Raw genomic sequence first — 15,862 nt, 5'->3', positions numbered from 1 at the left:
CACCAATACCTTGAAATACTGCACAGTAAAGTCAGCTCTCTTAGGTGTCTGGAAAGTAAATTAGTACCTTGTATTTGAATGAACACAATGCCCACAGAAGAATGAAGTTGAAAAACAGCAGTGCAAGTAGCCTCAGCTGTGAACTTTCTGGATAGATCCTTCAGGGTGTAATCTAGTCACAGCAACTGGGAATTCTTGCCCCCTGGTTAATTAGACCCACCATAACCCAAAGGTTCTGTGACTTGAGACTGAATGCAGAAAATGTTGTTCTGGTGATAGCTTTGCTGATGGAAGGATTGTTCATAAGGTGGCAGTGTAACATGGCCATTGCAGGTTTTTGTGAGATCTGGGTGCGCATAGGAAACATGTGAGGAGTAGAACACCCCAAATTCTTGTTGGGTATCGGGATTTTATGATTGTTTAGCACTTGCTTCAGAGAGATTATTCTTCCATGCACTAATTACTTTCTTGTTAGTCAGATGTGTACAGATAGTATAGACTTCCTTGTAATTGAGATTTGTAGGTCACGAAATAGGAAAGCTATGGAGACTGGCAGATTGGAGCAAAGGTAAGGGCTATATGAGAACTTTGAAAACATTCTAGAAATATGTGAACAGGGGAACTTCTAAAAGGAGAAGGAATACAAATAAAACAAACCAACAGAACAACCCCCCCTTCACCCAATGTTCTAGTCATTCTCTGGTTCTAGAGAATAAAGTATATTGCAACTTGATAATTAACATAAGTCCATTCAGTGTTGGCTAGCATAAACCCAAGATTCAGATACTTGAAAAACATTTTCTTTTGAGTCTGGAAGCTTTGAGATATTTCCAGTTAGAAACTTGAGAATTTAGTGTGATGATTTTTAAACTTTGTAAGAATATGATTTCCAGTTTTGAGATGTAGCTTAAGCCCATTTGTTTTCATTTAGCATGTTTTGTACCTACTGTGCATGAAATACATGTGGATAAGTAAACAAACTTAATTATCATAGCATCTGAACTGTTAGTTTTCTTATTTGACAGATGGAGGAGAGGAAGTGAGGGAAGAAAGTGAGACTCAGAAAAACTCCCCAGATGCTCAGCTTCTCCCAGTGCTGTCTCTGATGTTTTAACTCAGGTTTCTGAGGACTTAGGCCTATGTTCTTTCCATTGATTCTGTGTATTACCTATTATCTACTTATTTATCTGACTATGAATATATCAGTATAGTTGCCTAAATTACAAATTGTAAACTGTATTACTAATTTTTTTTGGGGGGGGTCTGGTCGTGGGGCCTGAACTCTGGGCCTGGGCGCTGTCCCTCAGCTCTTCAGCTCAAGGCTAGTGCTCTACCACTTGAGCCACAGCACCACTTCTGGCTTTTTTCTTTTTGCTTATGTGGTGCTGAGGAATCGAACTGAGGGCCTCATGCATCCAAGGCAAGCGCTCTACCACTGAGCCACCTTCCCAGCCCTGTATCACTAATTTTTTGAGATAAGTCTTTTTTTTTTTTTTTTTTTGCTAGTCCTGGGACTTGAACTTAGGGCCTGGGCACTGTCTCTGAGCTTCTTTTACTCAAGGCTAGCACTTTACCACTTGAGCACAGGACCACATCTGGCTTTTTCTGTTTATGTGGTACTGAGGAATCAAACATCAGGGCTTCGTGCATGCGAGGCAAGCACTCTACAATTAAGCCTGAGATAAGTCTTATAGTTATATAGTTTAAGTAAAGTATGAAGAGTTGACTGGCACAGTTGGCTGATGGAGCAATTGCATGCCAGACAGTGGCTAGATGCTAGGGAAGGGACAGTCCTAAAGTTGCTGGGAAGAAGTCACCCCCATTGTGGGTATCTTCCTACTTGGAAGTGCTGGACTAAGGGAGTACATGAAGTCATTTGAAAGAAATTTTCTTCCTTTTTTGATCTGTCTTTAGGGCTTAGGAGGGAAAGGCACTAAACTCCATTGGGCCTGCTGTCACTATAAGCATTGTTGGGGACATTAGCATTGTGGTTTGATGAAAGAATTTACCAAGACAGTCAAGTAGAAGCAACACTTTTATTAGGATGTTACTAGGAGAAGCACTGGGCAGCTGAGCCCAGGCATTGTTTCTGTTGTGCTGAGATGAAGGTTGGGTGGGGCAAGTTTATGAATGCAAAACTGAAGTGTGTCTTCCCCCAGGAGGGTGGGCAGATGAAAGAATGAACCCTGGACTGCAAGTCCCAAGATCTCAAGCTTTTATTGGGGTCTTCAAAGATGGGAATGACTGGTCTAGAAAACTGGGTTATGTGTCATTAACTCTCAGAGACTGGGCTGTCTGTCATTAATTCCTCCCACAAGTCAGGGTTGGTGTGAGACTTGGTGTTAGATTGTCAGACTGGGGCTACTATTTTCTGTGGGTCTCCAGAGACTAAGGCTCAGTAAGACCTTGCTACATGTTATAAGCCATTCTGTTAGTATCAGCAGCCCATATATAATTCCTTATCAACTGCCAAACTGTGGTTCTCATTCATCAGGTGTTCAAATTCCCTGCCCAATTCCTATATCAAACATACATCAATATTATTAGCTCAAAAACCAGAAAGGGAGACTGCAGAAAGGGAGACTGGTTTTCTTCTCTCTCTCTTTCTCTCTCTCTCTCTCTCTCCCTCTCCTTTCGTTCCTTCCTTTTTTTTTTTTTTTGAAAAAACAGTACCTTTTTTTTCTTTATTGGTTATGCCTTCAAAGTACATTCTTGATTCAACAATCCTTCCTTCTTTTTCCCTCCTTCCTTCCTTCCTTCCTTCCTCCCTTTTCTTTCTTTCTTTCTTTCTTTCTTTCCTTCCTTCCTTCCTTCCTTTCTACCTTCCTTCCTCTCACTCTTTTATCTCTCTCTTTCTTTCTTTTTTTTCTTTCTCTCTTGGTTTCTTTCTTTTTTAAGGTCCAAGACTAGAATTTAGTACCTGAGACTTTCATTCATTAGCTTTGCTCTACCAACTGAACCATGCCTCCAACCCCAGGAAACTGGTTTCTTTTATGGCCCATTATGGGAACCTTCACCTAGAATTCCCAAGGACACTTTAAATGATGGGAGCATCATTAAAATAACAAACCAGTACATTGATAGTCTGGAAGCAAGCAAGACTTACTGAATGAGCTAGCTAAAACCTCTACTTGCTAATCTCACTACTAGTTGTCCAAGATTAGAATCAACTGGTTCTTTGGATCTTTGGTGTTTGGGTCAAATGGATTAAATGCCACAAGGAAGACCAACACATATAGATTTTCCTATGATCTAAGAAATATTTTCCTCATCTGTATAAACCTGCTTCTAATTGAGCCACAATAGTAAACTTTTCAGATCCTAGCAATAGAGATGACTGCCGCTGTGGCAGGATCATGTGTTGGGATTTAGGCCTTTCCCTGAAAAGAGATGTGATCATCTGATAGGGAAGTGTGCAGAAGAAAGCCCTGAAAATCCCAGCTCTATCTAATGCAGTTCTAGGAGGTAAGGTACAGTGAGTATTAGCTCCGAAAGAAACCGAGTGGAAGAACCTGTCTGTGTCCTCTTATGACCTAGAATTTGGGCAAAGGAGGAAGAAGCCAGTGAAGGAGGCAGCAAGTTTGTGTGATGTGATTCTGAAGGGTTACTCAGACAGCATAGGTAGCTTGCATCTACTGTATAGCTTCAGGACTTTGTTTCCCTTTGTTTCCTGTAAACAACCAAGAAGTGTTATACTCTGTTGTTTTGTTGGGAATGGCACGTGGGATGTTTTATAATGACTTGAAATCTGTGAAAATGAATCATGGGGGAGGGACAAGAGCAGTGGTCTTTCTCTTAGAGCTAGGAACAGGACATGAAATTGCCAGGCTATAGGAGGATGAGTGTGGGCTGGAAAGGAAGGGGATTTCTTTCAGAGGATTGTAGAATCCTGACCTGAGTTGCTTCAAGATACCATGAAGTACTTAGTGATCTACCCACACCATCAGAGTCCTAATATTTGATATCTGAGATAGCCCCAATGAAGGTACCTGTAACAATGACATTCATTCTTGGTTCTTGTGTTTATGCTTTGTGTTAGTCATTATGTCTGGCTGCTTCTTATGTAAAGACTGAAAATAACATGAAGACATTTGGTCTCAGGAGCTTAGTAAGAGGGGTGATGGTCCTCTGTCTCCTGAAGTTTGATTCTTTGCACTGTGACTTCTTTTTCCGTAGGTTTCTCTTGAACTCGGGGCTTGAGCACTGTCCCTTTGCTTTTTGTTCAAGGGTACCACTCAATCACTATGAGCCACAACACCACTTCAAGTTTTATGATGGTTATTTGGAGCTAAGAGTTACTCAGACTTTCCTGCCCAGACTGGCTTTGAACTATAATCCTCAGATCTTAGTCTCCTGAGTAGCTAGGATTACAGGCTTAATCGCCACCAGCACCCAGCTTTCCACAGGTCTTTGTAAGCTCTTTGCTTTGGCATAGTTCTACAGTCTTGAGTGTGGGTGAATGGTGGCTCTGTTCCTAGGCCCCAGAGAATCACTTGAGACAGTTTTCTTCTGTCCCTCTGTACACTGTGACCTGCTAGCCCTGAGAGCCCAACCCTTAGAAACTCCATCTCCTCTCTAGTCATTTTCAAAGTTTTGCCTCGAAGCAATACATTTTTCAAGGGCCTGTTCCCTGTAGAGAGTCTGGCTGTGAGATACAGAACAGGGAAGTTCAAGAACACTCCTTCCTCTAAGTGGTTTCAATTTACCCTGGAAGATAAGGCTGGTCTCTGTTTGTATTTGAACACTAAACCAGACAGGAATGTTAGTGGCGACAGCAATGGGGTGGGTGGGAATGGAGGAAGCCTGCACTGGGCCATAAAGTGTGAGGAGGCTTGAGATCAGGGGTCTCTGCCCTGGTAGTTGCTTCACTGGGGAGGTTTAAAAGGACAATCCAGGGATTGCTCTTACTGCCCCTTGTTCTAGTTCCTTGGATACAGGTGCCTGTTGGTAAAATTCCCCGCTCCCCCACCCCGCAAGGGATTCTGATGTGTGCCAACACTGAAAAACCCTCTGAGACAGTGTGAAATGTAGTTAGTGCTAGTGTTTCTAATGATGGCCTCCACCGAAGTAAAGATGAGAGAAAAGAAAGGAAGTGTCAGTTTAACAGTGAACCTTCTGGAGTACTTGTTACTTTGTGGGATATATGAGCTCTCCTAAGAATGCTGGAAAAGCAATTGTCTTTCCAACCCCCTGGGTATTTGCTTAGCAGATGCTTTGTATATATTATCTGTAGCTTTTACAATGGACACGTGAGCCTATTTCAGTATTTATATAGAGTGGGCCATAAGTTTCCATGGTTTCATTTGTAAATTTGCAACAGGAGTGATGAGGGAAAAATGACATCACTATTCAGTAGAAATGGCACTGTGAGTTTAGACTTCTGATCTTTTCCTCCACTAGTGCCGGGAGAACATGGGTAGTGTATTGCGATGGCGGGCAGCCACAGCTAGGCACATCTCCCATGAGCGAGTGATATTCCACATCATGCTGTGTTGCCAAGCTATGATGGCCATCAGGGTAGCTACATCAAATGAATTTTCATCTACAATATTTTCAATTTATGGTGGGTTTCGTGGGATATTATCCCACTAAAAAACATCAATATTTTAAAGACAAGACCACTAGAGCTTACAGGTGTTCATAGCTTGCCCGAAGTCTACCTTTAAGAGGGACTTGAACACCGTTATATATTACAGACTGTGATAGACAATTTGCTCCAGGAAAGTTAGAATGAACGTGTGACTTTAAATGAGCATCATTATTCCACAATACTGTGAATTTCCGGAAATTAAGTAATCACTTAATCACAATCAAAAAAAAAAAAAAAAGAACCTTGGGGAAGGGAGGGAGGGAGGGGATGGTAGGGAGAAAACAATGGAGGGGGTAACAATGTTCAAGAGGAAGTGTACTCATTACCCCACTCATGTAACTGTAACCCTCTGTATAGAATCTTTACAATAAAAAAATTAAAAAAAAAAAAAAAAAGAGGGACTTGAATCAGAATCCGGGTGTTGGCCATGGTTACCTGTAGGCATCACCTAATGGCTTAGTGGGAAGTAGGGGAGTCCTAGAGCCATTCAAGAGTCACAGAGTTGCCTGGCCTTTTCAAAGCAGCCAGGCACACTCATGACCTGGAATGCCATGACCTGGGCCATCTATCCAGTGATGCTGGGAGGCTGTGCGCAAAAGGGAATGTATGAAAAGTTTGCAGTAATAACACCACAGGGATGAATCCCGACTGTCTTCACTGCCTGCTTGAAATGAGCTGGTGCAGACCTCAAAGGGCTGTGGGGGTTCAGTGACAGGTACTCCATGAACCAACCATAGCCACTGTTGTTAGGTAAATTAAATTGGCAGCCAGGGAAAGAGAGCAGCAGGGAAAGGTTTATTTGCAGGCTGCCTCTGGTCCAGTTGGAAGAGCCTGCAGCGGGAATAAAAAAGGGTCAAACCACAGCCAAGCCAGACTTATCAAGGCCAGGGGTGGAAGAAGGTATGGCCACACCGGATACAGATGTGACCTCAGGGAGGTGGGGGGCTGACTGTCTCCAAGTGTGTCAGTTACCTAGGTGACACAGGTACTGGGTGGAGACTTAACCAAGAAGAGGGATGAGTCTGCTCTGCCTTCTCAGGGTGGACCATACAACTGTGAGTAGTTTTTTTTTTGTTGTTGTTTTTTTGATGACCCTCTACTACATCACTATTTTCTACTATCCCTTGAGTCTGTCTCTTTGTTTTTCTTTCTAGTCCTTGTTTTACATAGAATTTTGGCTACAGGGCTGGGAAGGTGGCTCAGTGGTAGAGCGCTTGCCTTGCATGCCTGACGCCCTGGGTTCGATTCCCCAGCACCACATAAGCAAAAAGGAAAAAGCCGGAAGTGGCGCTATGGCTCAAGTGGTAGAGTGCTAGCCTTGAGCTGAAGAGCTGAGGGACAGCGCGCAGGCCCAGAGTTCAGGCCCCACAACTGGACCCAAAAAAAAAAAAAAAAGAATTTTGGCTACAGCAGTCTTTTAGCTTTTAAACACACATCGTTTTTCTATTGATTAAGAGAAACCCTCAGTGGGTTACCAGCACATCTGAAATGATGCCCAACGTTCTGTGGCCACAGTTGTACTGGTGTGGCTTGACTCTCAATGCCCCCCAAAGTCTCATATTGAGGGTTTCATCCTCATTGCAGCAGTGTTCAGACTGGAGCTTTTGTACAGCGATTGGATTATGATGGCTCAGATCTTGCCAATGGGTTGATTCATAGATGGTTTCATAATTTCCTGGCATTCTTGGGATGATTAGTCATAGGTAGAGCCTACCTATAGGGAGTAGGTTGTAGGGGTTTACCCTGAAGGGCATACAACCCTTGGCTTTGTTTTCCCTCTGCATTGTTTCCTTGGCCACCGTGAGAAAGGCAGCCTTTTCTGTAACACACTGCAGCGGCCATGATGTCCTGCCTTACCACAGATCCTTGAGAATGGAGGCCATGGAGTCAAAGCTCTTCAACCATAAACCAAACTAAACTTTTCCTCCTTTCAGCTAATTTTCTTGGGTATTTTGTGACAGTGAGAGAAAATTGACTTATACAGACAAATCTTCTGGAATATGTGCCAACCCTCCACTCTCCAAGCTTAGTTTTCATTACTTGTCTCTGACATCCACATTCCAATTCTCAGGCTAGTCTTTTGGCGGTTCCATTATAAATCAACTCTAAAGACTCTGTTTCCTGGGATTGACATGTCTTTAAATTTATTCTTCATGCACACACAAAATACGAATATTGCAAGGTTTCACACGTGGAAGGTAAAATCCTTTGGTTCCATAGAAGTAGAAGAATAGTAGTGATCACAGTAGGGTAACTGTGGTTGACAACAGTTCATTGTTTATTTCAAAATAGCTAGTAGGAAGGATAAATATACAAAGTGACAGACATACCAGTTTCCCAGGTCATTACATGTGGTACAGAGGTATTAAAATAGGATGCTGAACCCCATAAATACATAAATCTATTGTGTCAGTTAAAAAGAAAATATATGTATGCATATAAATTGTAAAACAAAAAATCCTCTCCAAGTTCTCCTCATTCGGGGCTGGGAAGGTGGCTCAGTGGTAGAACACTTGCCTTGCATGCATGAGGCCCTGGGTTCGATTCCTCAGCACCACATAAGCAAAAAAAGAAAAAAGCTGGAAGTGGCGCTGTGGCCCAAGTGGTAGAGTACTAGCCTTGAGCTGAATTGATGAGGGACAGCGCCCAGGCCCAGAGTTCAGGCCCCATGACCGGACCGCCCACCCTCCCCCCCCAAAAAAAAAAAAGTTTTCCTCATTCTTTCTACCTCAGAGTCCCCAGGTCATTTTCTTGCTAACTTCATTGTGAGGTTCCATTCTGGTCCTCTCATGTATCTTTTCATAACATGGACTCAGGAGAGGATAACCCCTGGAGGTCAGGACCTAGGTGTTTTTATTTCTGTTTTGCTATCCCCAAGTATTTGAGAATGTTTGTTGTAACAACATGCCGGCCTCACTCTCTTTCTTTGCTTTCTAGGCTACCAAGAAGAGCCCCTGGAGTGCCTGCAACAGGAACCTGGTTGGACGGTGCAAACTGTGGATGGCTATCGTCTCCATTTTTGTAGGCTTCATTATAGTGATCATTCTGGGCCTATTTCTCACTGGAGGTAAGAGAATTTCATTTTGTCTAAGTTGCCATATGTAAAGAACTTGTTTCATGCTCGTAACTTACACTAAAATGAAGAACGCACTCATTGCTATTTCTCTCTTTATACCATGAGTTGAAACCTGGCTTTGATTATGTTGTGTGGATAGGACATGTGTGTGTGTGTGTGTGTGTGTGTGTGTGTGTGTGTGTGTGTGTGTGTATATATGTTTTTGTTTTTGTATATTGTTTATTATTTGTCTTATCACTAGAAGTATGGAGACGATAGTCTGATCATTGGATTTTGAAATTGTTTTTTTGTTTTGGTGGTTGTTGTGAGCAGGCTACTGCTTGAGTCACTTCCGGTTTTCTAGTGGTTTATTGGAGATAAGTGTCTCACGGACTTTCCTACCCAGTCTGGCTTTGAATGGTGATCCTCAGATCTCAGCCTCCTGAGTAGCTAGGATTACAGGCATGAGCCACTGGCACCCTGGTAAGGTCTGGCCTTTCGTGAACTCACAACCATCTTTCCTTAGCCTCCTGAGTTCCCCACTACTTCTGGCTTGAATGATTACATTTTAGTACCTGTTTATTTGAACTTTTCTTCTTCTGTTTTTTTTTTTTTTTTTCAGTCAAAATAACTCTCCCAGTGTCAGTGTCTCATGCCTGTAATCCTAGCTACTTGAAAAGTAGAGTTTGGGTGGATCACAGTTCTAGGCTAGCCTTGGAGAAAAGGTCTATGAGAGCCTGTCTCATGTGGGTGTAGTGGTCCATGCCTACCATCTCAGCCATGCCGAAGACTGAGATCTGGAGGATCCAGGTTCCAGGCCAGTTCAGGCAGTTCAATTGGCGAGATTTCATCTTACCAGAAAAATATGCACATGGTGCTATGCACCAGTCATCCCTGGTTTGTACTATTATTGTCCAGGCAATCCTGGACAGAAAATGAGATCCTTTCCCAATAATAACCAGAGCAAAACAGTCTAGAGGCCTGGTTCAAGTAATAGAGCACCTGCCTAGGTTGAAATCCTATTGTAAGTAGGAAAAAGATTATGACATTCATGTAATGTATTTTTTTTTTTTGAGTTTTTTTTTTTTATTTTATTTGAGAACATACTGTACAGGGGGGCTACAATTACATGGGCAGGATAATACATACATTTCTTACCAAGCATTGCAGCCTCCTCCTTTGTTTACCCTTCACTTCCCTTCCCCGCCTCCCCCCTCCCCCCACCCAATTTTACCCCCCTCCCCCCACCCAATTATACCCCCCTCCCCCCCACACACCGACATTGTAAAGCTGGTTTTGACATGACATTTTGTACTTCTCATTGTTGCAACAGGTCCATCTGAATCCTTAAACTACTTGTTCATGTAATGTATTTGATAAAATAATGAATAATATATTGAGTTTAAAATTCTGTAGAGTGTCTATAAGCTGCCATTATTTTAACTTATTTTTAGAATTAATTGTATTTGTATTGTTTGTGTGTATGAAACAAAAATAAATCTCGCTAGGGATATACTTCACATATTCTTTCATTTTACCTTTTATTTTGAATTTAAAGACAACACATATTCAATTACTGATTAGACCTACTCATATAGTTAATAGATTTATCAACATTTCCCCCTCTATTCTTTTTTTTACATTAAAAAAAGTCCAAAGTATTTTTTTTTTTTTGCCAGTCCTGGGGCTTGATACAGCTCTACTTTTAGGCTTTTTTGTTTGTTTTGTTGTTGTTGTTGTTGTTGTTGTGTGTGTGTGTGTATGTGTGTGTGTGTGGTTAATTGGAGATAAGAGTTTCATGGACTTTCTTGCCCAGACTGGCTTTGAACTGCAGTCCTCAGATCTCAGCCTCCTGAGTGGCTAGGATTACAGGCATGAGCCACTGGTGCCTAGTTCCAAAGTACTTTTTAACTAATTAACTTTAAATTATTTAAAATATTTTATGATCAGTTTTTTAAAAAAATGGACTATGGCCTACCTTTAGGACTTTAATGTCATATCTAGTCATTATTTATTGCTACATGGAACAATTCACAATTCTTTTTGGGGTGGATGAGGTGAGGGGAAGGAGTTGGTCTTGAGGCTTGAGCTCTGGTCCTGAGGCTTGAACTATGGGCCTGAGCCTCTTTTGCTGAAGGGTAGCATTCTACCACCAGGAGCCACAGTGCCATTTCTGGCTTTCTCTGAGTAGTTTATTGGAGATAAGTTTCATAGACTTTCATGGGCAAGCTGGCTTTGAACAGAGAACCTCAGATCTCAGCCTCCTGAGTAACAAGGATTACAGGTGTGCAACCACCAGCACCTGGCTGAATATAATATTTTTTAATGGCTGCAGGATGTAGCCTTGCTTTAGGGTGCTTCCGATTTTAAAAATGATTTTTAGCTTTTTGAAGGAGTTTGTGGTTCATTATCTTCAAATGTAGAATCTATATCTAAAATAATAATTACATGATGTCATTTTAAAGGGGGACTTTCCAGGGGAGAGACCAGTGGGAGGAAAGAATGGAAAAAAGAGAGAGTGATAGTGGGTGGAGGTGATTAAAATATATTAATAATAAAACTCACTGAAAACTGTTAAAAAGAGGGAGAAGGAGGAAGACAAGCATTAAGAAGAGTAATATATAGGAGTAAGATAGGTTGCATTTGATTGAAGCACATTATATGCATATCACATTAAAACCATTTAAATAATTAATTTAGTCTAATAACTTTAAAAAATATGATGCTTAATAAACACAGCACCCTCCAGTGGGCAATTGTTTCTATCTCTGAATAGTGAAGAAGGAAACTTGCTTTCCGTGGGGAGGGGATTGGAATGGACTGAGTCTCTCAGTAGCATATGGTCACTAAGTGACAGCAAAGACTCAGAGCTCCAGGGTCTCTCTAGGGACAGATCTGAGTGACCACAATGATCTTTCAATCTCCTATGATTCCTTTATTTCCTGTCTCAAGATTTGGTACTTCTTAAATACTTGTATGACAGCCCATGTGTTTCTCAGGCAGGAGCCATGCTTATTTAGTTTCTAAGTGGGTTGGAGGACCTGCTGGGCAGAGCTAATAAAACACGCTTTTCCTTCTGTCACACTGAAGGCAATGGATTGTTATGATCATGGCCACTCCCTTTTTACATCACCTCCTACATGGGGTTGTTGAAACTGAGGCTGACTCACCATGTACTCTTGTCCTATCATAACTAGTGGATGAATTCTCAAAGCTAGCTGATCTATCTCACAAAACAGATCTAGGGAGTTTAATATTCAGGATCAAAATCCCAAGAGCCTAGATCTGTCTTCCGTTCTCAAAAAATCATCTGACTTTTTCAGCTCACAAAGAACAGTTTGTAGAGGTGAACTCCATTGCCCTTGATTGTTTTTCCTGAGCCATGAAAAGTCTCACAGTAGTATTCAGGGAATGAAATTTTCTTTTTTTGGGGGGGAAGGGTTCATGGGGATTGAACCCAGGGACTGGGTGCTGTCCCTGGGTTCCTTTCCCCCTCACTCCCCCAGTCCTGGGACTTGAACTCAGGGCCTGGGCATTATCACTGAGCTTCTTTTGCTCAAGGCTAGCACTCTACCATTTGAGCCACAGAGCCACTTTTGGCTTTTTCTGTGTATGTGGTACTGAGGAATGGAACCCAGGGCTTTATGCATGCTAGGCAAGTACATTACCACTAAGCCACATTCCCAGCCCCATCCCTGGGTTCTTTTTTTCTCAAGGCTAGCACTCTACCACTTTGAGCCATGCCACTTCTGCTTTCCTGGCGGTTAACTGGAAATAAGAGTCTTACAGCCTTTCCTGCCTGGGCTGGCTTTGAATCATTATCCTCAGATCTCAGCCTCCTGAGTAGCTAGGATTATAGGCCTGAGTCATCTGCACCTGGCAGGGAATAAAATTTTAATACTTGCAGTACAATTGCACTTTTAATTTGATTGTGAATTTATGTAAGAGAGGGTGATTTTTTTTTTTTTAATCAGGAAAATACTTTTACTTGGCATCTCAGCTTTCAGTTGTTTGGGCCTTCATGGAGAGAGATAGTATAATGAAAAATGTCAACTAAGCAGATTTGGATTTAAAAACAATGGATGTGCAGTTACCTATAACTCATCTAACATTAAACATTTTGTTGTATTTTCATCACTTTCTTGCATTTTAAAAATAATTTAACATTAGATTTTTGAAATAGTCTTTTAGAAAATTAATTTTGTATTGCTGTGGCAAAATTCCTGACACACACAACTTAAAGGAAGAATGATTTATTTTGATTGGCAGTTTCTGAAGGTCCAGTCCATATTCTCTTGGCCTGGTGTGCTTGGACACAACATCGTGATGGTGGGAGTTTGTGGGGGCAGGGAGCTGTTCACTTCATGAGAGATGGAAGAATCAGGAAGAGGCCTAGGACAAGATACCCCAAAGATCCTACATCCTATGACCTATTTCCTCTGTTTGGTTCCATCTTCTGAAGTTTCCAGAACCTCCCAAATAGTGTCATCTGCTGGGGACCAAGCCTTCAACAACATGAGCCTATGTGTAGCTTTTCATATCTAAGTCATAACAATCCTGTAGCTTACCTCTATGGTTTTGAGGTTATATTGAGATCATTTTGACAAATCACTGAAAAAGTCAGGTGGAATTACAGCTACCATGCCTGGCTTGACACTGAAGTGTGTGTGTGTGTGTGTGTGTGTGTGTGTGTGTGTGTGTGTGTGTGTGTGTGTGTGTGTGTTTCTTTTGGATATTTTGGAGACCCATTTCAGCTTCTTTAAGGGTTCTCTGTGCCTGGGTGTAGGGATACTCTAGGTAAACACCTTGTTAAAGAAAGTGTTGTGACAAACCAGTAGATATTTCAAAATATAATATGATATATATATATATATATATATATACATGCCTGACTCATTCAATAAATTACAGTGTTCTCATGAAAATAGATGACATGGTACTGAGGTATAAGTAGTGACTTTCTAGGTAATGTGTTGAATGGATTTCTTTTCCCTTTCAGTTGAGAAGAAGAACTACATCCTTTCAGATCAGTCTTTACACTGACAGTTTTCACTTGGCCATGCTTCCTGGTGCAGGGTGACTCATGGGGAAATCCTAGCAGACTTGCTTTAACAAGCTTTACCCTATTGAGTTCTTCAGGTGATTCTGTAGACCTACCGCGTTGGAGGATCTGCACCATTTCACTAGGGCATTTTTCTCTTACATATCTGAAGGGTTTCCCTTTCTCTAAGACTGAAGTCCTTCCCTATTTCAACAGAATCTCTTCCAGCTTCCAGTGCAACACTCAGGTGTCTCTCCATCTCTGAACATCTGTAGGTGATTCTCAGGTTTTAAGAGGTTGGCATCATCTTGCCTTCAAAGAAGCTTTCTGCAGGACTTTTTTTTTTTTTTTTTTTTTGCTACTTCCTTTAGATGTTTTTCCTCTCACTCCTTTCACTAGAAAACTTCTAGAAAGAAATCAATATTTGGATCATGTCTCCTGCTTGCTCCTAAACCTCTTGTATCCATTTCTCTTTTACATTGTTCTTTTTGTTGTTGTTTTTAGTTTTGTGCCAGTCCACTTGAACTCAGGCCTGGCCACTGTCTCTGAGCTTTAGTGCTTAAGGTTGGCACTCTACCACTTAAGTTGCAGCTCCATTTTTGACATGTTGGTGGTGAACTGGAGATGAGAATTTCACAAACTTTCCTGCACAGGCTGGCTTTGAATCACAATCCTCAGATCTCAGTCACCTGAGTATCTAGGATTGTAGGATGGAACATGGATGCTTGGCTTCTATTTTGTGCTTATCAAACCCATTAGAGTACTAGCAATTGCTGATTATGAATTCCAACCTTTCCCCCATTTTCTTTCTTCCTCTCTGTTTGCTCTATTGTACTTAACTCCTGGACTTCAGATCTTTTTTGTTGTTATTTTTCCTTTTTTATCTCCTCATGGTGGGTGCATGAGACATGGATTCAATTCTATTTCATTCTTCATGTTTCCCCTTGGAAAGCTTATTGACTACCAAGGCAGCATCTATACCCTCTAGGAGAGAATTCCTAGATGTATAATTGCATAATTTTCCTCTTTTAGTGATACTCTTTGTTAGACTCTCTACCTTAAAATAACTAAGATCATCTCAATCATTAACTGTATGAAACTATTATTCCTTTGTATCTCATCTTACTCTCCTTGGGGTGTTATAACAAAGTACCATAAATCCGGTAGCTTAGAAAGAAGAAATTTATTTCTCACAGTTCTAGAGACTGAGAAATCTGATGAAGCTGTTAGCAGACATGGAGGCTAGAGTACCCACTTCTGGCTGGCTTTCAAGAGGCTCAGCCTCCTGAAGATTCCAAAAGCATCATCCTCCAGAGCAGAAGACTTAATATGTGAACATTCGGTGGATGACTAAGATTCAAAACATAACAAAGGGTTATCAGAGCTTATTTTGTTGTTAGGCTTTTTATGGTTTACAGTTTTTTTCTTCTACAAAAGTCTAAGTCTTACTAGCAAACAAAGTCATGTAATCACATACAACAAGAAAGGATGTAAGGATAAATCTCCATGCTTGAGGTTCCTGAAAGTCCTAGATTCAGTGAGGTGTTAGAGCTCACAAGACTTAGCAGAAGTTAAGCTGATGATTCAGATTTTTCCCACTAAAAAGATATATTAACTCAACGGTTTCATTACAGCAACTTCCAAAGGAAACTAGGTGCCAGCTTTATAGAGTTCTTTCCCAGTGGCGTTGAACAGGACTCAATTTTATTTTACTGCAATAAGCTGCAACAACACATATGAGATAATGTTGTGGTAATATCTAGTATCCAGGCTGTCATTGCAGTGTGTGTGTGGGGGTATCACAGAGGCAGCCTCTGCCTAATGGGCCAAATTTCATACTCCAGGAAAGGAAGTAGGAAATGGCCCACCCTCCTCAGGGAAGGCCGGCATTCTCAGGCTTTCTGAGTTAACTCTTCTCTGCATATTCCTTGTTCCTAGTACCTTTTATTTCTAGAGTTTCTCAGGGAATAAATATAGTTCTTTTTTTTGACATTACAAACATTCAACTTATTCCATGATAGTTTTTCATAGTCAATGGAAAGAGTCTGATTTTGCTAGTTTTGAATCATGAAACTTGAGGGGAAAGGCCGTGGGTCCCTAGCTCCCACCCACGCCTTTCTCAGAGTAGAGAGGCAGCCCCCTAGCCTATGAGGCTGGCGTGAAGCCCAGGGAGGGG

General features: G+C 41.5%; 1 protein-coding gene across 1 annotated transcript in view; it reads left to right on the top strand.

Annotated features, from left to right (window-relative positions):
- CUNH3orf52 (chromosome unknown C3orf52 homolog) overlaps positions 1-15,862 on the top strand; it is a 29,602-nt gene that overhangs the window by 1,209 nt on the left and 12,531 nt on the right. Inside the window, exon 2 of the mRNA XM_070030263.1 lies at positions 8,528-8,657. Coding sequence (XP_069886364.1) covers positions 8,528-8,657 — 130 coding nt within the window. The remainder of the gene's footprint in view (positions 1-8,527; positions 8,658-15,862) is intronic.

This window comes from Dipodomys merriami, unplaced genomic scaffold (genome assembly GCF_024711535.1).
Source record: "Dipodomys merriami isolate MVZ:Mamm:240054 unplaced genomic scaffold, mDipMer1.0.p SCAF_2, whole genome shotgun sequence".
NCBI classification, from domain to species: domain Eukaryota; kingdom Metazoa; phylum Chordata; class Mammalia; order Rodentia; family Heteromyidae; genus Dipodomys; species Dipodomys merriami.
Note: the sequence above shows the minus strand (reverse complement) of the source record. Positions and strands in the feature narration are given on the sequence as shown.